The 22,064-nt window shown below is 38.5% G+C and overlaps 1 protein-coding gene and 1 pseudogene across 1 annotated transcript in view; one reads left to right on the top strand and one right to left on the bottom strand.

Moving 5' to 3' along the window:
• MET (MET proto-oncogene, receptor tyrosine kinase) overlaps positions 1 to 22,064 on the top strand; it is a 126,965-nt gene that overhangs the window by 36,647 nt on the left and 68,254 nt on the right. The window contains exon 3 of the mRNA XM_012456983.3: positions 18,260 to 18,451. Coding sequence (XP_012312406.1) covers positions 18,260 to 18,451 — 192 coding nt within the window. The remainder of the gene's footprint in view (positions 1 to 18,259; positions 18,452 to 22,064) is intronic.
• LOC135274424 (U7 small nuclear RNA) lies at positions 17,504 to 17,555 on the bottom strand (annotated as a pseudogene).

The raw sequence follows: 22,064 nt of genomic DNA, 5'->3' as shown, positions 1-22,064 counted from the left end.
CTTGTTTTTTAAATAGCAAATGTGGTAAGCGAATCTAGGATCCTGGATATATTCCAGTCTGCTAATTACATATTTTTTCTAACTAAAATGTTCCAGGCAGGTTCATTTGCATGTGAATTACTTGCTGAGCCATGTTGACTTCCGATTCTAAAAGCCTCGCTCTGCCTTGGGAAGCAGTTTACTGCACTTCACCCCAGACCTAGGCAAGTGTTGGAGCAGACAAAGTGTAGTTACCCATATATGCTTCAAAAATATTCTTCCGTCTTCCCACAAGAGGAAAGAAAAATGTCTAGCAATTGCATGCTAATTTAGACTAAAGCTTTGTTTTAACCATTCTTGGTGATCACAAGTGGGGAAAAATGATTTATGAACAGTATAACTATGAATCAAAAAAAATACATTGTGAATTCCGAGTAAAGTCTGACTTTGTTTGTCTTATTTGGGTAAATCACCAAAATGTTCATGAGTCCAAGGACGTTAAAATGGGAGATGATACTTCAAATTGTGCCCTAGGTAAAAGAAGTGAATTAAGGTTACTTTTGATTCATAAAGCATTCTCTTCTAGGGCTGATTTTATAAAAATTAAATTTGTTGAGTCATCTTCTCAAAATATGTAGTTCTTCATGATTAGCTAGAATTTGTGTCTGTATATCAGAAAAGTAAATTTGTATGATATTAAATTTTCTAATGATGTTTTAAATTTAAAATGCCCAGTTAACACTTACATCTAGCAATCAGTCCGCTAACTAAACTATAGGTGAAGTCATGCTCAGGAAATGAGGAAAATGCAAAGATGAAATTGGTCTGTTAGCTCTGGTTGAATCAATAGTATTTAGTGCTAATGCACTAAGGAGATTACAAGCACTAATGCAGTAGCAGTCAATAGTGAAAACGAATATCTCTTAAAAATATCTTGACAATAAAATGTGCAATATTTTCCATTTATCTTAAACTAATTACATTACCTGCTTGTTCTTTCATCTTATTAGTTTAAGCCAAGTGCTAGAAGCCTAACCATTTTATTTAGTGCATAAAAGGGCAAAAACCTTGTAATCATTGTTTTCAGCAGGAGACAGAGAAAAGGATTAATTCATGTAACCAAGATTCAACAAGAAATTCAGCAGACATTTATTTAATCTCTAAACCTGATAGTATTTAATCTCTAAATATTTAATAATATTTAATCTCTAAATCTGCTTCTTGAAGACAGGTACAGTAGAGCTCATAATGAGCTCATCGTAATGAGCTCTACTGTACCTGTCTTCAAGAAGCAGATAGACTAGTGAAGATGACAGTAAACATTCAGTCATACCAATGAACAAATACATCATGATAATTTATGAAATATGCTGTGAGGGAAATAAACATCTGTGAATGCAAATGAGAGGGAATATCTAAATTTGGTAGTCGAGTTACAAAAGGCTATACTGAGGAGGTGGAAGCTAACTTTTATATAAACCTTTAAACTTTAGAAAAAGCAATATGTCTTTAGTACATGGACAAATATATAAACTAATAGTCATTACCTATTTCGTAAGCTTTACATCTTAACTACAAGCTGCTACATTTAATCAGCTTTCTTAAGTGGGTTGTGGTCATTAGTACATACTATCTTACATTTAGAAAAACATCACAAGAAGTAGTACGATGCTGGAGAATTTAACTTTTTAGAACATTCCCTGCCTTAAAATAACTAGCTGTAAATGTGTTTAAACAATTCTTTTGATTTCTAAATGAAGTTACTTTTTGTGATGTGGTTTTTCTTCATATGAAGATAATAATATGTAGATTACTAGAAACTAAGAACATACTTTAGACTGTGCTCACACTCACTGCCTTTCCTGGCCTGTCACCTTAAGCAGCTTCATTGAAAAATCACTATTTCTTATACAGACCAAGCTGTTTCTTCTTTGTTTCCCTCTTCTTCCTTCTATGACCAGCACTTGGGACCCTATTTGTCAGAAGTACATGTTCCTCTTGGGGGAGGAGGGGATTGCTCTGTTACCAATACATTTAATGACCAAGAAAAACTTGAGAATCTGAGAACACACAAAATAAGCTCTTTTGAAATTATCAGAATTATAAGCATTAATAGAAATCATGGGAATGTGATATTGAAGTGATCCCAAGTCACACTGTCTTTCTGCTTCTGTGCACTGTACTCTGCTCTGCACAATTGCATCCATTTTTAGACCATTTCCTTCTCATGAGAATCATGTGCATGGAGGGCCAAAGAAGAGACAAGTGCTCACAAGGATATCATGAGCACCTATGAATGTACAAGGGAGTGCTCTCCAGTTAGTGCCATCTTTATATCACTCCGGTTTATAGGCAATGCCTTCATCTTTACCTACAGACATATTTTGCCTTTCTCTGTCATTTTAATCCTGTTGATCTATGTATATTTAATCATGCAAATATCTAAATAAGTTTATGTCTTGTAGGGCAGGCACTTTGTCCTGCCTCTTTGTACCTAACCATGTGCTTTGCAAATCATAGACAATAGTGTTCATTTTATTTGATATAAAAACTTGGCTTCTCAAAAGAAATCTATGTGTTCATACAATAATCAGAGACCATCTGAATTGCTGAAGTGTGACTGTATCGTAAGCAGTATTGTTTTAGTCATCTCTACAGACCAGGAAGATTTGAAATGCAGGTGTAAAAAGATGTGTGAGGCATCAAAAGAGATATTCACCTTTCTTTGTGTTCATTTTGTTTATTTTTGCTTGGCCAAGAAAGAAGTGGTGTTTTCCAAGGTAATAGGAGGCTTCAGGGCTTATTCCTGTGCCTACAAGTCAGAGAGGTCACTGGCTTGCCCCTTCCTGAAGGCTATAATTACAGGCAGACGACTATTTATTTTCCAGTAAGGCGAGCAGAATCTTGAGTGTAAAAAACTGTTTACAAGAGTACACTGTGTATAGGGGTTACAAACAACCTCAGGAAAAATAATAGGAAAGTGAGACTATTTTTACTCATATATGCAATAATATGAGAAGGTCCAAGACTCTGGAAATGTTCTAAAGTACAATAATAGAGGTGAATATGAGGTCAAATTAGGTGATCCTGGGGCTTAAGGAACTGAATTAAATGAATAAAGAAGATGAATTTCTAATAGGATATAATCTAACTGATGATTTGATAAATGTAAACTTATTTGTGGCTCCAACATCATGATAAACAAGAATGAATAAATGTATTAGTAAGAGTAATTGAGAAGTATTTCTAATGTGAAAAACAGCAATTACATTGGGTTTATCTGGAGCCAGTGTGGAAAGCAATGAGCAATGTTTCTTTCTCTCAACTAAATTCACTCTCACTTTCAGAACTGTTATAGGAAAGGCATTGATTCAAGTAGAGTTGGGCATGCAAAGCACCAGGATCAGTTCTGTTACTGGACCAATATTAAGGATATTAGTCGATATTTGCAAAATGATTTGTAATATATAAGTAGTTTAATAAAGTAGGTAAACCTTGTAATTAATTTCAAAAGATCAAAGCAGAGATTATTGACATATACAAAGAGGACCCGCTTTATATATGCCTGCTTTGAAAACTAATGTCATATTATGGTAAATTTTGAAATTCTGAGATTTTCTGTCTAGATTTTTTTTTAAAACCAAATGCTTAAGAAAAAACATGAGACATGAGTAGTGATTACATTTTTTAGGCTGAGTAGGTAGCATAATTGTTTCATGCCTGTCTCCTGTTTCTGTTTGTTTTTAGTAGATTCTGCACAGAAAAACAAATTGATCGCAGTATTGAAATTTTGGAGTTTACTACTTGTGGCACAGTTACAGATCAGACACAAAAATGTACACCAGGACTTCTGCACACCTAACAAAAGAAAGTTTTCTTATTAAAAATAAAAACCTCCAAATTATTGTGAGATCTAGGGTAACCATGGTGTTAACTATATGCTATTTGATGTCTTACAACCCTGGTAATAAGATAACAATCCAATTGAATGCAGATGAACTCATGAAAAAAGAGAGATTATGAAAGATTTGGAAAGTAAACACCTAAATTTTCATAAGTAAATATTAATTAAGTATTTGATCTTTAGATATGAAAGCTTCCCCTGTCTGCACTTGGCTCTTGAAACCAGCTGTTAAAACTCCCAGCACCTTAGTTAATACTGCGTTTGCTGGTGGTTCAAGAACTAGTTAAGAAACAATCACATTTTCAATTTTCACTGCCAGTGTATAATAAAATCTCTGTTCCAGTGAATGGCTGGCCAATTATTTTAATAACAGTGTTGGCATGGCTTCCTTTTACCTTTCCTGCTATTAGTAAAGCTTTCCTTTTCTACTCTGAAGTACGGGTAAATCACAAATTGAACTGTTGTTTATTTAATACTGTATTTCCTACTAACCTTATTCTTGTCTATCAACCTGAACCCAATTCCCCAGTGGCTCAGAAAACCCTCAGTTGGGATTAAGTAACAGTTTACACAACCTTGCTCCGTCATTAACCCTTGTTGACTTTCTCATTCTTGTGTTCCAGCCTCATTTAAGACTTTCTTAAGCATTCTATCCAGCTGCTGGTTTGGGAGCAACTAACAACACTTACTTAATCAAGAAATTTAATATTTCCAGGCAATCATTTGTTCTATCTCAGATCTCTGTATTAGCATAATCTAATTCAGTCTTGTATTCCTGCTTCAAAATAAAACCTGCTTCATTCATAGTGAATAGGAAGTTTAAAAATCTTTACTTCTTTTCTTCTCTATACACACAAAGCAGAAACAGAAAATTGTATGTTATCATTCCAGACAGGTTTTTTTGTTAGTGTGTTGAAAAATGTTGCCAATAAGATGAAACTAGACCTCCTTGGCTCCTCCACATCGCCACTCAATCTATTTGTCTCCAAACCGCTGCTGGAGTAAGTAGTCTTTGTTAAGAGCAAACCTATTTGTATGTCTGCATACCTTAAGATAATCTAAGGGATAATAGTATGATATTTAAAAAGTTTCTGTCCTTGTCCCCGACTATTTCCTGGTCTTCCTTCACACCCAGTGATGTGCTGGTAAATGTTTAACTGCCAATTTCTGTGGTGTAAATGTCCCCACCAAGCCAGTTTCAAGGTACCACTGAAACAGCATTAGTTGCTGAAAAACAATGAGAAAGCGATGTGCACACTTAGCTCTGTTAACTGTTATGAGATGGCTCAAGCACAGCACTGCCACCCTGTCCTACCCACAACCTGTCATTCTGGTAGTTTCCAGAATCCATCAGCCTCCCCCACAACCCTGACTTAACACATGTAGCTTGGTCTGCTTCAGATTCCCTTTAACACTCATTTTGTCAGGTTAACACTTTTTCCCTATTCTTTAAAACTTCCACTCAGGCATTTCCTTCCCCAGGAAATTTTCCCTAGCCTGCACCTCATCCCCTGCCCCCCATATTTTGGATTTGTTGCCTTTCCTGAGCACACCAGTAGCACTCTTTGCTTATTTCTACCATGTGTCTTACCATACTCTGTGGTAATGTGTTCAGCGGTTCCAACGTTAGCCCCTTGAGGGGATGAATTATGGCATTTATTTCCACAGCCCCAGCATCCAGCTTAACAGCTTGAACAATATGTACTTTTATCGAATGAGCAAATAAGTGTGACAGAGCCCTATATGTAAAATATATTACTATAAATAGAATGTTGATTCATAAAAATAATTATTTAGATAAAACGGTTTTTCAGCTCTCCCCTAAATCTCTAAAAACTAATTTATAGAATTGGGGAGTTTTCAAGAGTTAAATTAGCACTGAAGAAAAACCGGGGAGTTTCACTCACTATTACCTATGCCCTTGCCCTGCCCACACACACACTCTTCTCTGTTCAGCAGTCTGCGATGAATATTGATCAAAGAACAAAGAAGGAGAAAAATGAAAAGAAAACGAAAGATCAAGATAGGGAGGATGAATAGATAGGAATTCCAGAGCCTTGTAATCGAAATTTGGAACACAGAATTAAAGTCATTAAAAAGAGAAAGGGAATACTTTCTTTGCTCCTTAAAGTTTCCTCAAGCCTTTCAACAGCACTCACTCTTTAAGCGGGTGATACTGTCTGTCGGAGAGGCTTTACACAATGCTTTAGAGATACCTCCTTCAAGCTTTCATTTGAAATCCACAGATTTTCACTCTTGGCCACCAATCTATGATCCCAAGTTGAAAATGATATATGGGCTAAGGAAAATAAGTTAAGGGCAAAGTTCTTTATCAACACCATCCTACCTGTGGCCACAGAATCCTAATCCCAGTGGCAGCCTTCATAGGCACCAAGTACATGCTTGGTAGAGACAGAAGCTTTCCTGAGCTTGGCCTTGGTGTAGAGGCAGTGGGTAAGGACCTCTGGCAGGAATCTTGGCCTCTGAGAAGGGGAGCCCACTGATGGAGGTTTCTGATAAACAGGACCTATCAGAAACAAGGGGAGCAGATAAATAAAGCGTCTCACTCCACGGTGGCAAGATGGAAAGGAGGGAGAAGAGGTCATGACCGTTGGATTAATGGCAGGCTAGAATATAGTCATGAGCTTGAACGATGTATTGGGGCACAAATGAAGGACTCTTGTTTCATCCATCTTTCATCTATCCTGGCCCTCCGTGAATACATTTATCAACCTGTTTCTGTTGAGTGTGACACTGTTAAGCACATAAACAGATCATGGCTTATTATCTCCAAGAAGAACTACTTCTGTTTTATTTGTTAGCACAGGGTATTTGGTGCTGTGCCTTCTGAAAATCTCTTATACTTCCATGAGTAAGTGCATTGAAATTTGGTTTCTGTTAACTAAGTAGAGGAAAGCAAAAAATCTCTTTGCACTAAGCATTAAAACCTTCCTAGCTTGGAACAATTTTCTTTATGAATCACTGTCACTCCTGGCTATGATTGAAGTGCAGTATGAAGACTGCTAAGCGAAACCACATGGACATAGTCTGTTTCAGATCTGATTCACCTTAGGAAATGATTATAAAGAAGCAAAAGTTTTAACAGTTAGAATTCCAAAGTCTATATCATTGTAGAATTGATTCTTTTGAATTGTGCTGATACCCCAAGAAGAGAGTATTTATTTATTTCATTTATATTTAAATACATTTGTACGCATGTATTTATAAACCCATACGCACATATACATAAGATATATTCTGCTCCAAGTATTTTTCTCTCTTTTCTCTTTACCAATCCAGCTTTCATTAAGAACTGGCTCAACTTCGACCTCTGCCATGAGCCTTCTCCAGCTGTTTAAGCCCACACGGATCTTATTCTTTTCCTACTCTTAGAGGATTTACTGCCAGTACAATGTTTTCAGAATGTAACTATCAACTGAGTTCTTATACTTTGCATTAGTTAGCTATTGTATGTGTCAATCTTTTGTCTCCCTATGTAGATACTGGATCTCAGGTAGAAGCATTTGCCAGGATTGACAAACAATAGCCTGATTTTAAATACTCAACAAGTGAAAAATTATTTTCCCTTGGTTACACACACACACACACACACACACACACAGAGGCCACGGGGACCCTGTAGCCCTCAAAGACCAGCGTATTTTCTATCTAGCCCTTTCCCAAAAAACATGTGCCAACTCCCGCATTACAGAATAATGTAAAATAATAGTGGACAGATAACAAATTTTGGAGATCCATGGATGACCTTACTTATGAACTTGAGTAATTCTATACAATAGGTATGAGTGTTTCCATTTTACAGATGAAAAAACTGAGGCTCATTAATCTAAACAATTGGACTTTGTCTTCATAGGTATTATGAGGACTCACTAGACCAGCAATAGTGATAGTAATAACTGTTTAGTTGCACTAAGCAGGGATTTATGCCTTTTTTATTTCCTACCATATCCTTCAGCACCTAGAAGAGTCTGCCACATGGTATGATTGTATTCTAGAGTTCCCATAACAACTCACCAGAAATGTACCCTCATGTGGTTCTGGAGGCCAGATGTCTGAGATCCAGGCATCAGCCAGGGCCATGCTCCCTCTGGAGGCTCTGGGGAGGACTCCTTCCTTGCTTCTTGTAATTCTGGTGTCCCAGGTGCCTTAGGTTGTGGCAGCTTCACTCTCATCTCTGCCTAAGTCTTTATGTGGCAGTCCACCATGTGTCTCTCTGTGTCCCTCTTCTTATAAAGGCAACAGTCATTGAACTCAGGGCCCACACTAAATCCAGGATGATTTAATCTCAAGATCCTTAACTAATTACATATCAAAGAGCCTATTTCCAAATAAGGTCACAATCTGATGTTCCAGATGGACATGAATTTTGGGAAGACATTATTCAGCCTACTGTAGGTCTTCTAAATGAAGTGACCATTTAACATGTTCCTGGCACTGGATTCATTTCATTTAAGCCTCAAAACAAATCTGTTATATATGTATGTGTTTTCCCCCTTTACAAGTGAAGAACTGAGGTTTAGAGATCTAGGAATCCAAAAGCTGCACAGCTAGGAAGGGCAGGGCCACTCCTGACCCACCTTCTCTGCTAGGTTAACATGGTTGTCACAGGACATGCTGAGAAGGTGTTTAGGGAGCATTACACTAAAAAGTTGTAGGAGTGGGCTTAAGGAAGAAGATTCTAGAATCAAAGGAATCAGAGTGTAGGAGGCCATGTAAGTGATTTCCTTTAATCCAATAGAAAAGTATATAAAAATCAGCCAGGCATGGTGGCTCATGCCTGTAATCCTAACACTTTGGGAGGTCAAGGTAGAAGGATCACTAGAGCCTGTGAGTTCAAGACCAGCCTGGGCAACATGGCAAAATCCCACCTCTACAAAGAAATACAAAAGTTAGCCAGGTGTGGTAGCTCATGCCTATAGTCCCAGCTACTCTGGAGGCTGAAGAGGGAGGATCTCTTGACTCTAGGACGGAGTAGGTTGCAGTGAGGCAAGATTGTGTCACTGCACTGCAGCCTAGGTGACAGAGCCAGACCCTTTCAAAGAAGCAAGTAAGAAAGGAGAGAGGGAAGGAGGGAGAGAGAGAGAAAGAGAAAGGAAGGGAGGGAGGGAAGAAAGAAGGGGGAGAGAGAGAGGGAGAAACAAAGAAAGACAAAAGAAAAGAAAAGAAAAAAGAAAGAAAGAATCATTGATTAATATGAACAATAAAGAAAAGACTCAAAGATGGTTCCGATCTCAAACTTACAGAGAGGGTAGCTGTTGATGCATCAAGAAATAGGAAGCTGGAAGAGGAAATCAGTTTGAAGAGAAAAGTGATGACTTTGAATATCATCGATGGCGTATTCAAACATAGCCTGAAGGCAGTTGCAGAGACAGAGCCGGTCCTTGGAAGATAGGGACACTGGGTGTGTACAGTTAAGTCATCACCACGAGGCTGTGAGAGCAGAGCCACAGTAGCTTCCATCACCTTGTGAATCACCAGTGCTCAGCCAGATGCCTGCTTATGCTGGCTGGCCTGATGCCTGCTTATGCTGTGCTCACCGCTGTCTGGCTGTACACACAACCGCAGAGCATGCCCCCTCTGCCTAGGGCAGAAAGAAATCGAAGCCTCTTTAACTCTGCCCCCCAGCTTTGCTCCCCTGCTAGAACTTCCAGGCCATGGTTATTGAAGCTGTAAGGCAGGATTACTCCCTTAAGGGGAGTTAGTGGAGACAGAAGTATTGAGGAAGTCTCTTTCTTTTCAACTGTGCCCTGAGCACATCAGACGGAGTCCCCTTCGTAGCACAAAACAACGTGGTCAGATTCTTAGGGTTTGACCACGTCACCCTAACGGTCTGGCTGTGCACTGAGGACTCCAAAGAGAAGGACCTGCTCTGCCAGAGAGCTCTTTTTTGCATTTTACAGAGAATTCTAGCTTCAGTGTCAACATCTTAGGCGTCCGAGTACAGATAGTAAAGAGTTAAAATATGTCTGTAAGAAATAGAGCCAGACACTGAAATTCAAAGCTCTGTGCCTCTGTGTGCAGTCAGTTCCACACCACCCTCTCTCCCAGTTCTACTTAATAAAAGAAACACATGAGTGAAATTTAGGGAAATAAGAATTCCCGAAATTAAAGCAATTAAGTTTTCAGTCAACTGTATGAAAAGCTCTAGACAAAGAGGGACTTTCTATTTTGAAATATGTGTTTCCCAGAAAACCATTACTATATGTAGCTAGAATTTGTACAAAGAATGATTATGAATAAAGTGTGTATTCAAATGCTTCTGGTAATTCAGTCATGGTCAAGGAGAAGAGAAAGGTGATATAACTGGCAAAGATTTGACAAGATAGTACATTTTTTAAAAATTTTATCTGCAAGACTGATTTAAATTATCTATAGATGAGCTAAATCTGTCCTATAGATCAATTAAATGAATCACTATTTTAAATATATCCCATCCTTAATTACACTGAATTAAATATAATTGCATATTCACTGCATACATCATAATGTTAACTAGGGGAAACATTTTGAATCAAATATATTGAGATATTATAGCACTTCAATTTCCTTTTTATAAAAAAGCTATATAACTGACTCAGGTAAAAACAATATTTGGCAAGTACTCATAGAAAGGTAAATAAAGACTAGATTAATTGAAGTATCACATCAAGGCTTACAAATTGTAGAGGAATTCCTATTCTTTTAACTCTATGACAGTGTAGAAGACTTCAGGTTAAGGATGCAAGTTTGCAACAAGTTTTCTTAAAAAGATAGAACATGTAATCCCAGCACTTTGGGAGGCCGAGGCGGGTGGATCACGAGGTTGAGAGATCGAGACCATCCTGGTCAACATTGTGAAACCCCGTCTCTATTAATACAAAAAAATTAGCTGGGCACGGTGGCGCGTGCCTGTAATCCCAGCTACTCAGGAGGCTGAGGCAGGAGAATTGCCTGAACCCAGGAGGCGGAGGTTGCGGTGAGCCGAGATCGCGCCATTGCACTCCAGCCTGGGTAACAAGAGCGAGACTCCGTCTCAAAAAAAAAAAAAAAAAAAAAAAGATAGAACAGGATGTTTACCATTGGTTCTTAGAGTCGTATAATTATTTTAGAAGTGGAGAAGCCTTAAAAAGCTCAATGCTTTTTAAAAACTTCCTATAGAATCCAGAATCTATCTAGATTTGGGGGCAGCCTGTAGTGGTTGGAAGACTGTGATTGTTTACTCATTTGGTCACCTAAACATCCCAAGCAATGATTTGTTCTGACAACAGACTGATGACAGTTTTTTTGACTCCTTGGAGTCGAAAAAAAAAATCAGCAAGGGAAGCTTTGGGAAGCCACCTGTAGAGCTGGAAGAGAATTTCGAAATCAGCTCACTCAACCCCTCTCTTTACAGACAGAAAATGTGCAATTAGGTTGGTGGTGAAGACCCTAGGGCCAGATAGCTTAGGCTCAGTCCTGGCCCTGCACTGAGGGTAATGTGAACACTCAGTGCCTCTGTTTCCTCCTAGGCTTCTTGTTCTGAGATTCCATGAATTAATATTCGCAAAATGCTTAGAACTGTATCTAACACGTCTTAAACACTAGGAACAAATGCTAAGATCATGCAACTCATCAAAGCCTCCCTGGGGTAGAAACAGCCCTGTCACAGGAGCATGCTTGCTCTTCTTTTAGACCAGGTTCTGAGGCATCCCTCGAGTGTGGGTGGGTCTCAGAAATACTGTAGGAGCCTATACATCGGAAGTATGACGTAGTGTAAGGAATATAGGATTTGAAATCAACAATTAGGATTCAAACTCTAATATTTATAGACTCAAATCTCTGAATCTTACTTCTTCATCTACAAAATTATGATGATCAAAACCAACCCAAGTCACAGACTTGTTCAGGGGATCAAATGAGATAATGTACTTTGAAAACCATAATCTACTCTGCAAATGTTACGTAACATTACAATTGTGAGCTCAGCAAAGCCGTGAAAATATTTCAAAACTGCTTAAGACATCAGGAGTTGGACTGGAGAAAATTCTTAATAGGCTCTCTCCACATCCTCATTTTCCATTTATTCCTTGTTGTAAAATTTATTTTTCTTATGATATACTTTATATATGTGAAAGAATTATGTACAGTTATGCATTGCTTAACAGTGCTTACGTTCTGAGAAATGTGTGAATAGGCAATTTTGCCATTGTATGAACATCGTAGAGTGTACTTATTATACAAACCTAAGTGATACAGCCAACTACACACCTAGGCTGCATGGTATGGCCTTTTGCTCCTAGGCTACAAACATGTACAGCATGTGACTCTGCTGAATGCTGTAGGCAATTGTAACACAATGGTAAGTATTTGTGGATATAAATATATCTTTATAAATATACAAATATATATTTAGATATACCAGTATATATATAGTATAGATATAAATATATAAATATATCTATAGATGTCCTATATATTTATATACTAGAAAAGGTACAGTAAAAATGTGATATTGTTAGCAGGGTGTGGTTGCTCATGCCTGTAATCCCAGTACTTTGGGAGGCTAAGATGGGAGAATTACTTGAACCCTGTCATTTAAGATCAAGTGAGCTATGGTCACACCACTGCACGCCAACATGGGTGACAGAGGGAGATCCTATCTCTAAAAAAAAAAAAAAAAAAAAAATTAAAATGTTATGGGACCGCCATAGTATATTCAGTCTATCATTGACTAAAATGTCATTATGCAGCACATGACGCTGTATATGTGTATATGTATATATGCACACACAGTATATATATGTACACACACATATACATATGTTGTGTGTATATATACATTTTATACATATTTAAATATATTTTATATATATACTATTTGTATATTTTGTATATATTTTTATATATATAAAATAAAACAAGTACTCATATCTCTACCACCAGGCTCAAAAAGGGAATATTACCTTTGAAATCCCCTGAATGTCCCATCCTAGCGATATTCCTCTCCCTCCTGGAAAGGTGGATAAACAACAATTGTGATTCTTGTGTCTGTCTTTCCTTTGCCAATAATTGCATTACACGTGTGTGTGCCCAGAGATTATTCTTTATTGGATGCATGGAGTTTCCCTCTTGACTCAGAGATCTCAAGCTAGATGATATCTTCCTGCAGCCTTATAGTGTCCACCTTATTCTTTGTCACTATCTCCCTTTCCCCAGCCAATAAAGCACATTACCTCTGTCATTCAAACGAACTCGTAAAGAGAGATTTTAGAAAAGAGCCAAGTTCACCTCAGGATCGCCTGAGCAAGGAATGGGTGTCAATGATTGTGGAAAGTGAGCACCGCTGCCAAAGCAGTGCAAGGACCCAAGAAATGGGAGGGTCTTGACTCAGGATAACCACTCCGAGATTCACTGGATGTTCTAGATAGTCGCCTTGCCTTACCCCTTAAGGGAGGAAAGGCTAAAAAGGTAAGTCAAGGCAGATTCAAAAGCTATACTAAGGAATTTGGACTTTTCCTGCAGGCCTTTGGGAAGCAACTAAGGTTTTGAAGAAGGGAATGACAGCTTGAGACTGCTTCAAGGCAGAAGAGGTGGGAGACCAGAAAGCCAGTGAGGAAGCACTAGGCTGAGCCAGGGGTGCAGGTGTGGCTGGAAGGGCTGCCCAGGAGCAGGACTGTGGACAGGGCTGAGCAGGACTTAGTGACTGGTTAAACATAGGAATGCCAGAGAAAGAGGAGGTGGTGATGACTGAAATTTCAGAGTTACCTAAATGCAAGCACGGTATGTTCATAACCAAAATAGGTAACAAGGAGAACTAGATTTGAGAGCTAAGCTGATTAGTAAAGAATGCTGGTGGTTATCTCTGCTGTTATCTAGAAAGTAAAGATTGATTTCAGCCTTAAAATGAGGAAGTTAAATGAGATGATCTGGAAAGTCCTTTCCATTTTTCTAATTGTGCAATTCTCAAAACATTGCCCAGAATAGTAAGCAGAAGCAAAAGAAATTCAGGAGTTTGGCCAACAGGGAGAGCTGTTTTGTGATGCTTGCTCCAATGGGAACTGGGCACTGTGACTGAGCCCTCGTCTCACTGAGTCTCCTCCTCCCTGAAACTGAGTGTGATAAAACCTCATAGGGCTGCTGTGAGTCTTATTGTGCATGAAAATGCCTATCTCAGTGCCTGGCACATTCTGGGTGCAGGAAAAAGTTTGATTTCCTCCCTCCCTTCCTTCCTTCCTTTTTCCTCCCTTTGTTACCATAGGAGAGAGTCAGGCTGGTTCCCTCCTAGTGCTGGTGTGAAACCTGCTCTTTAGACTCTTCTGCACTTCCTCAAAGCAGCTACTGTCCCAGAGAACTGCTTTCTGCCAGCGATGCTCAGTTTTACCCTAAGGCACGAGACCTCCTGACTTTGAGGGAAGCACAGGTAGCAAGGAGACCCCTGGCAGCAAATGTGTAGTTGTTCTTCCAGCTAGGCCCCAATCCCACGCTAAATGCCACATCCAGGAACTGTGTGTGAAGTGCCGAGATAAAGCAACCCCATCTTTTCTACACAAAGGAGCAGCAAACATTTCACTGATTATCTTTGAGGGACATAGTGAATCAGACTGAGATGTAGTCATATTTGTACAGTGCTTCATGTCTGAGATACTGAGAGCTTAATCCAAGGCTTCCCTGTTAGTCGAAGTCCCACTGTTAGAGCTCAAAGACTGTGCAGCTCTGGAAGCCAGTCCCTGATGCCTTGATCCCAATCATTGAGTTTATCAGGATTCTCCAAAGGAAGAGACAAGGAGCACCTCTCCTGCAGTGAATGCTGGAGTGTTACTTTTTCCTAGGGGCTAGTGCCTCCTTCTGCAGATCTCAGCTATGGGAAAAATGAAAAAGAAAAGGTTGGAGTCCCCTGGCTTATGAAATTTGAATGCCACTTGAAACTGACATGTTTATTTTTTAGCTGTAAACCACACAAAATCAAGAAGTTCTGTAGATCCTATTCCAACATTGTGCAGTGTCTCTATATTTACACATTTTCTTGGGGGATGCAATAGAGACATAATTTAACCTATTAGTTCTTGAGAAGGTAGTATTTAGAGATCTCACTAATTCCTGTTCTGAAGGAGAAGGCTCGAAGTGTGGAATATAAATATTTCATTAACTCTAATACAGAGTTCTACATTTATGCCTTACGTGTGTGCAAATAGGTGCATAGAGGCTAAAGTTCTGGTTGTATTGCTCTCCCTCCACTTACAAAAGATCAGCAAGTTCCTACAAGCTTGCAGATTCTCTGAGGAGATCCTTAGGGGTCATCTCCTTTTCATCCCTCTGCTTGCCCCATTCAACAAAACCAACCATAAAGCAAACTGAGTAGGCAAATGGGCTTTATCCCTGGTGACTTTGCAGATGCACTAATTTTTCAGCAGGCTGTCATTAAATGCCTATTGTGTGCTAGGCACAATACAGGGCCCTGGGGATAAAAGATGATAAAATAATTCCTGTGCTCTTGTTGATAAAAAGCTGCTAGTTTATGGTCAAAGACTCTCATTCACACCCACCAAATTGTTTCTATATCCCAATGAATCCATTATATCTCTGGTAGCGCCATACACCAGGTCAAGTTTGAGTCTTTAAAGTTCCCAGGATGTCACCTAGACTTAGAGATAAAGAAACACTAACAAAAGAAGAAACAAGACAATCACAGAAACCTGACCTTTACAATGTAACACTGCCACCTCTATAATGGAATACTTCAAATGGGTTTAAATTTAAAATTGGTCTTTGCTCCTTTAAGCAGATTCCCTTAGCTCTGGCTATCTCTGCAAATGGATGATTGATCACCAATAGAAACTTAATTATCAATTAATCTGTTACTATCGAATTGCTGGTACATCTCAGTTATCTGCTACTCCTCAGAGTATTCTATAGTACTTCAGTGAAGAAATGCTTCTAATTAAACAGGGAAATAGCACTTACTAATATATCAAAGTAAATACCTAGACCTAAAACATTGTATTAATTACAAGAGTCAGTGGGTTTAGCATCTCTAAGACTGTTGGCTAATTTATTGCCACTGAAAATGAAGAAATAGTTGTTGATATATAAATAGAGCATTTTAGGTGGGTTTTAATCATAAAAGTCAATAGATGTAAAAACTCTGCATTGCACGTGATAGACACTTAACATTAAGGAATAAGGTTGCTATACAGAAGGTTAACTAAACGTTTTTACTTGTTCATTCTTAAACAGTAAAAATGGTTTGAAATATACTTTGATCATTTTGTGATTATTATATAGGACAATAATAGAGAATTTCTTACTTTCTAATCATTTTCCTGGACTTATAGTTTCATACAAAGATGTCATGAAATTTGCTCTCCTTTTCTTCCAAGTTACACATCATTTTCCTTAATACTTTCTCCTGTCCCCATCGTCTATCCCAGATTTACCAATTCCCAGCTATCCCCTCAGGACAGTCAAGAGCCAAACACTCCTACTTGTCCCTTATAAACTCTTTTAACTTCTCCAATTTCTGGGGGGGGAAAAAAGCTTTAATAATATAGTTTTATATCTTCATACTCATCTCCCATCCATCTATAATTGATTCACTTGTTCATTCATTCAATTCATATGTACTAAACATCTACTATGCATGATAGGTAATCAACTACTAGCAATACCATGTTGGATGAGAAGGGTCCCTGATTGCAGAGAGCTGCTTAGGAGAAGTTTCACATTATCTTATAAATTACGCAAGCAAATGTTAAGTTGCAGCTTGTAACTTTATTACAGCTATGCTATGGTGCACAGGTAAAAGGTATCATGAGAATCTATACCAGAAAGAAGCATTTGACTTAGATAGTGGGGTCAAGGCAGGCCTTCTGAGGAAATGGTGACAAGCTAAGATCTGAAGGAGATGTAGGAGTTAACAAGCTGAATGGAGGTGGAAGAAGCATTTCGAGCAGGGAAATAGCATATGCAGAGTCCCTAAATGGGAGAACACGTGACGTATTTGGAGAGGTGAAAGAAGGCCTGCTCACTGGAGCACTAAGAACACAGATCTGGAGAAGCTGGGCAGGGGCCAGATGATGGGAAGGGAGCCACACAGGCCATGTGAAAAATGTTGTTCTTTATCCTAAGAGCAATGGGGAAGCATTAAGTGTTTCAAATAGAGAGGGGATGTGGTCAGATTTGTGTTTGAAAAACAAATCCTGCTGTAATGTGAGGAACAGATCACCTGGCAAGGGTAACAATGGATGTGGTGGGTCTCGTTAGGAAGCCACTGTAGTCGTCCAGGAAGGAGTGGGGTGGCTAGGATGAAAATTGGGAGGAGGGGCACGATGGAGAAGACTGGATGGGCCTAGGAGGTATTTAGAAGTGATATTGTGGGAATTGGTGATGGACTGTATATGGGGACTGAGGGAGAGGGAGGAATTGGGGATGATAGTTAGATTTCTGACTTGTGCATCTGGAGGAATGGTAGAGCCATTCACTGAGGTATGTAGTATCCTAAGATCAGGCAAGGGGAAGATTGTGGTTTCTGCTATGGGCGTGTTGTTGAATCTGAGGTCTCTCAGATATGAGAATGGAGATACTTAAGTGATGTTATCTACAAGTCCTGGGCTCTTTGTTTGTTTGTTTTGTTTTTATTGCATAGGAGGTCTTCCAGAAAACCTACTAGACAAATTCTAAAATAAATAGGACACTCATTCTGGGTTCTTTTGTGAGAGCTTTATGTAAACTAGGTCATTTAATAGTTACACAAGCTCTATAATGTAAGTACTATTTTTTTTTAGTTCTCTCTATTTTACAGAGGGAGGGGAATAAAACACAGACATTACATGATTTTTTTGAATACAGAAAGATTATTACATAAAGGAAGTAAACACTAGGGACCAGGATTTGGTGCAAGCACACGGGTCAGTGCTCTTCGGCCTCCCAGTGAGTTATCCGTTAACCACCACTCCCCACCATCTCTGTGCACAAGAATGCACAAAAGCACACATTTAAAAATATAATGTCAGAGCATGACTCTAACATTTATTATTATCCAGTTGAAATTCATCTCATTGGACTTGCCTGCTAGAAGCATTACCTTTGTGTCAAGGGCTGAGACTTATAAAAGTTTTGTTTTTCTTATAATAGCAGCAGCTAAGTTCCATCTTTAGGCATGCACATGTTGAACCATGGTGTGAATTGCGATAGTAACGTTTTGGAGTCTATAGACAATGCCTGGTGAAATTGGAGCCATTCGGTCACTAGAAATATTTATGCCTATCTGTGGCTATTTGTCTATTTGCATGATTATCCTTGCCATTCTCCTCCAGGCTCTGAAAAGACACACTGAAAAGTTTTTTACCAGCTTGTTCACGTCTGGACTCACATTAACTCTATGACCATATTTTATTCCAGACATTTCAGAGAAATTTATTAGGCTGTGAAGCACGCCGCGATGAATATCGAACAGAGTTTACCACAGCTTTGCAGCGCATTGACTTATTCGCGGGTCAATTCAACAAAGTCCTCTTAACATCTATATCCACCTTCGTTAGAGGAGACCTCACCATTGCTAATCTTGGGACATCAGAGGGCCGCTTCATCCAGGTAAGGGCTTTCTGAGAGTAGCTGTGTCTGTTCTATCTGGTATTGTGCAATTGATTTGTTTTTGTTTTTGCAGTAAGGTATTCGCAAATACTGTAAGGTGCAAATCATAGTAGAAAGTGGAGACACGGACTGAAAGCCAAACAATGAAACCTGATTCACTTTCTGTGAAATGTATGGTCTTTTTTTGTTAAGTTCTTGAAGTTTTCAATTTGAATGTGGCTGCTTTATTTTCTTGTCCGGAATGGTTTGGGTTTTTTTTTTCCCCTTTCATCATTTCTGTCACATGATCGGAAAAATAAAATGAAACAAGTAAGGCAGTTCCAGGCCAATTTTTTTCTATTTCAAGGGAAGCTACAGATCAAAGGAGAGCTATTGTGTGAACTGTGCGTCTCCATGAGAAGAAACATTCACATTATTGAGAAATATTGGCAGGAGTTAGGAAGAGACATGATCATCAAAATCCCATTGTAACTCAAGCTCTCCTGATTCTGCAAAATGGTAGGGTCGGAGGCAAAGAAGTCCAAATACTGAAAAAAATAAATAAATAAATAAATAAATAAAATTAAGAAATGGTTTTAATGGATAGCAACGGTATTTCCCTACAACAAAGTTTCCATTTTAACTTACTGTGTTTCCTAGATACCAGAACCATAGCACTCTGAGGAAATGAAAATATTCCCTTGTTGAGTTAGTTTTACTATTTTGTAGTTATGGGTGCTTTCAATGTTAGTGGATTCTTGAAGAGGGAAGAATGACAATAGCATCTATGGAAATACTGTATTTCTATGAATACTAGACATTTGTTTTAAAGGGAGATGCTTATTTCATAATCGACTGATATAGTTAATACCCTCATCAGACAAAGACCTCTAGTAAAACAACTGAGAATGATAAGCTTTTCCTATAACTTGCCCATCTATACATCCTACATGTTCTTCTACAAAACATTTTTTTAAATTACCACTCTCTTTACAGCAGTCTGGATACTGATCATTGCCATAGTTTAAAACCTACAAGTTATGTTTTTCTTGTACTAATGGGCTTGCTGGAATTTTTTCAAAGTCAAAAACCACTTAAATAAAACCTTCCTAGTTAGAACCAATCATACAGGTCCTATTATCTCATTGTTCCAATAGTAGTCTATCTTCTATTGCTTCGCAGTGATTTAACTCTATCCTTAACTTCTCAAACCTGAAGGAAGGATGCCCTGCCCCTCCCACAGAGACGTGCACTCTAATGTATTTGAAATATGGTCATATCTGTTATGTGTAAAATGTGTAGTATTGTTCTGTGTTTGTATGTTTTTAATTTACATTGATGGTATTCTACAGAATTGCAAAAAATACAAAGGAGGACTAGAGAACCTGAGATCTATTGATTTCCTAATGTTTTCATTATGTTGATTTGCCCCCTTTTATCTTTATTTTTTGCTTTCTTTTTTTTTTTTTTTTCAAAATTGTTCATTACCTCGCCTGTCCAGTTTTGTATGAATAAGCTTTTTACGATCTCTTTAGCGCCGATGCTTTTTTAACATCAAAAGTTCCCTGGCCTATTTCCACATTCTAAAGTTGTAATAAAATTCCATATTTAAATAGGTTGCTTTATTAACAGAATAAATTCTGCTGTGTGACAGAGCCCACCGCCCAAGGGATATGCCATGCATCAGTCTCATTATAGAAAGGCTGTGCAAATGTTTTATTCTTGTCTCCCAGCGTTTATATAAAAGACACTATATTTTGCCAATTAACTGTGCATCCAAAACAAAGGTAAAAATAAATGCTGATTTTGTGAAAAGTATGGTATCATTGATTTTTGTAAAGTAGTTTTTAATTTATCAAATAAGTATCAAGAACTACCTAACTTTGCTTTGCTAGGCAAATAAATGAAGCAAAGGAAACAGTGACACAGAACCTACCTTTAAGAAATTAAAATTTTAGTAGGAAAGATTAAAATATTTACCTGATTATAATAGTACATACAGACAAAGAGCTATTTGAAACCACAGAGGATCTATTTCTCTGACGCTTGCATAAGAAAATTTCATTCCACTAAATTTTATTTAAAAACCTAAAGTATTTGAAGGAGCCAACAGTCAGCATGGCTGAAATCCAGATTATTTACAGTAAATATTGTAGGGGAGGAGTCGGGAGTGGAGCACAGATATGGCGACCTCCCATTTTAATCTGTCAGATCAGTGACTTCCTACAAAGTTCCATAAAGGTTTTGACTGTGCCACAGTGCTAAATCTGTGGCTAGGCCTAAGTTTCTACAACTCATGTTTTAGTAAATATGATGAAGTTTCTGTTACAAAATAGAACGGACATGTTTTTCCCCAAAGACAGCTGCCTTACACAAAAAGTAACAGAAATGATTTTACTTCCTTCCTACCCTGAAGCCTAATGGCAAAGTTGCTTTGCAGATTTTTTTCTCCCAAGAGTTTGCAGCTGTTTCTGTCTTTCCTATTGTGCTTATGTTCAGCTCTGGCTGGGAACACAAGCTACAGTCCCAGCTGTTGGGTGCAAAGTGAATCAGGTATTTCACAGTGGTTATTTGATTAGAAAGAATTATGTTGTTTGGCTAACAATATTTTGTGTATGGCAGAGAAGACATTTTTGACATGTTCCTGAGATTTAATAATGTGTAACTTATCTCGTACAGGTGCCGCTATGTCTGAAAATACTGATGCGTACATATATTTAAGTCTCAATCTCCAAACAGCCATGTCAATGTAGATATCGATTTAAAAACAATTTTTATTTGCATGATCACTCTCTTGGGATGCTTTGAAGTGAAACAGTAGGGTAAGCAATGTTTGAGATAGTGTAAGTGAACAATGAGAATGTGTCTTCCTACAAACCGGGGAAGGAGATGTAGAACAGAGCCAGATTGGGAACATTAACACAGTGTGCACAGCTACGTGGGAGAGGGAAGAGGGATTCTCATGAAGATCATAGGACTAATCACAGGGATTGTCCACGTCTTCCTTTTGAGCGCCTCATCTAATCTACCTCCAAAACAATGCTTCCTTGATTTTTTTTTAACAGCACTTATATAAGGCCTTTAATCTCTCAATGCAAAGCATTGCTATTAAAATATTTGTGCATGACTGTCAGGCCAGGGAGAGTGAGTGGATCAAGGATGTGGGAGGGGGTGGGGAGGCCCTTTCAAGATTTGTTTCAAGTTCAGCTCCACAAATATTCACCGGGCAACTACTGTGTGCACTACCCTGTGCCTGCTCCCACTGGTCACTGCCTGGGCACTGTCGCCGCTGCTACTGGGCTCCGTGGTTCCATCCTTGCTCTTCCCGTATGCTCCTTTCCCCTCTCCCAGTTCCTTAGTGCTGTTACTGTCCGCTCATCACTCCTGTTCTCTTCTGCCTCTTAACTGGACTAGTTGGATCTTAAGTAAAAAACCCAAGGAGGTAGAGATCACCTAAAAAGATGTCCCATGTTCAAGATCATTACTTATGACCACTATTTAAATAATTGTGTTAGTAATCAATTAACTTAAGAATAATTACAACCAGGTGTAGTAGCTCATGCCTGTAATCCTAGCACTTTGGGAGGCCAAGGTGAGTCGATCTGAGGTCAGGAGTTCAAAACCAGCCTGGCCA

The sequence above is a fragment of the Aotus nancymaae genome, unplaced genomic scaffold, assembly GCF_030222135.1.
Source record: "Aotus nancymaae isolate 86718 unplaced genomic scaffold, 86718_ANA_hifiasm-v0.15.2.pri h1tg000002l, whole genome shotgun sequence".
Classification (NCBI taxonomy): Eukaryota; Metazoa; Chordata; class Mammalia; order Primates; family Aotidae; genus Aotus; species Aotus nancymaae.
Note: the sequence above shows the minus strand (reverse complement) of the source record. Positions and strands in the feature narration are given on the sequence as shown.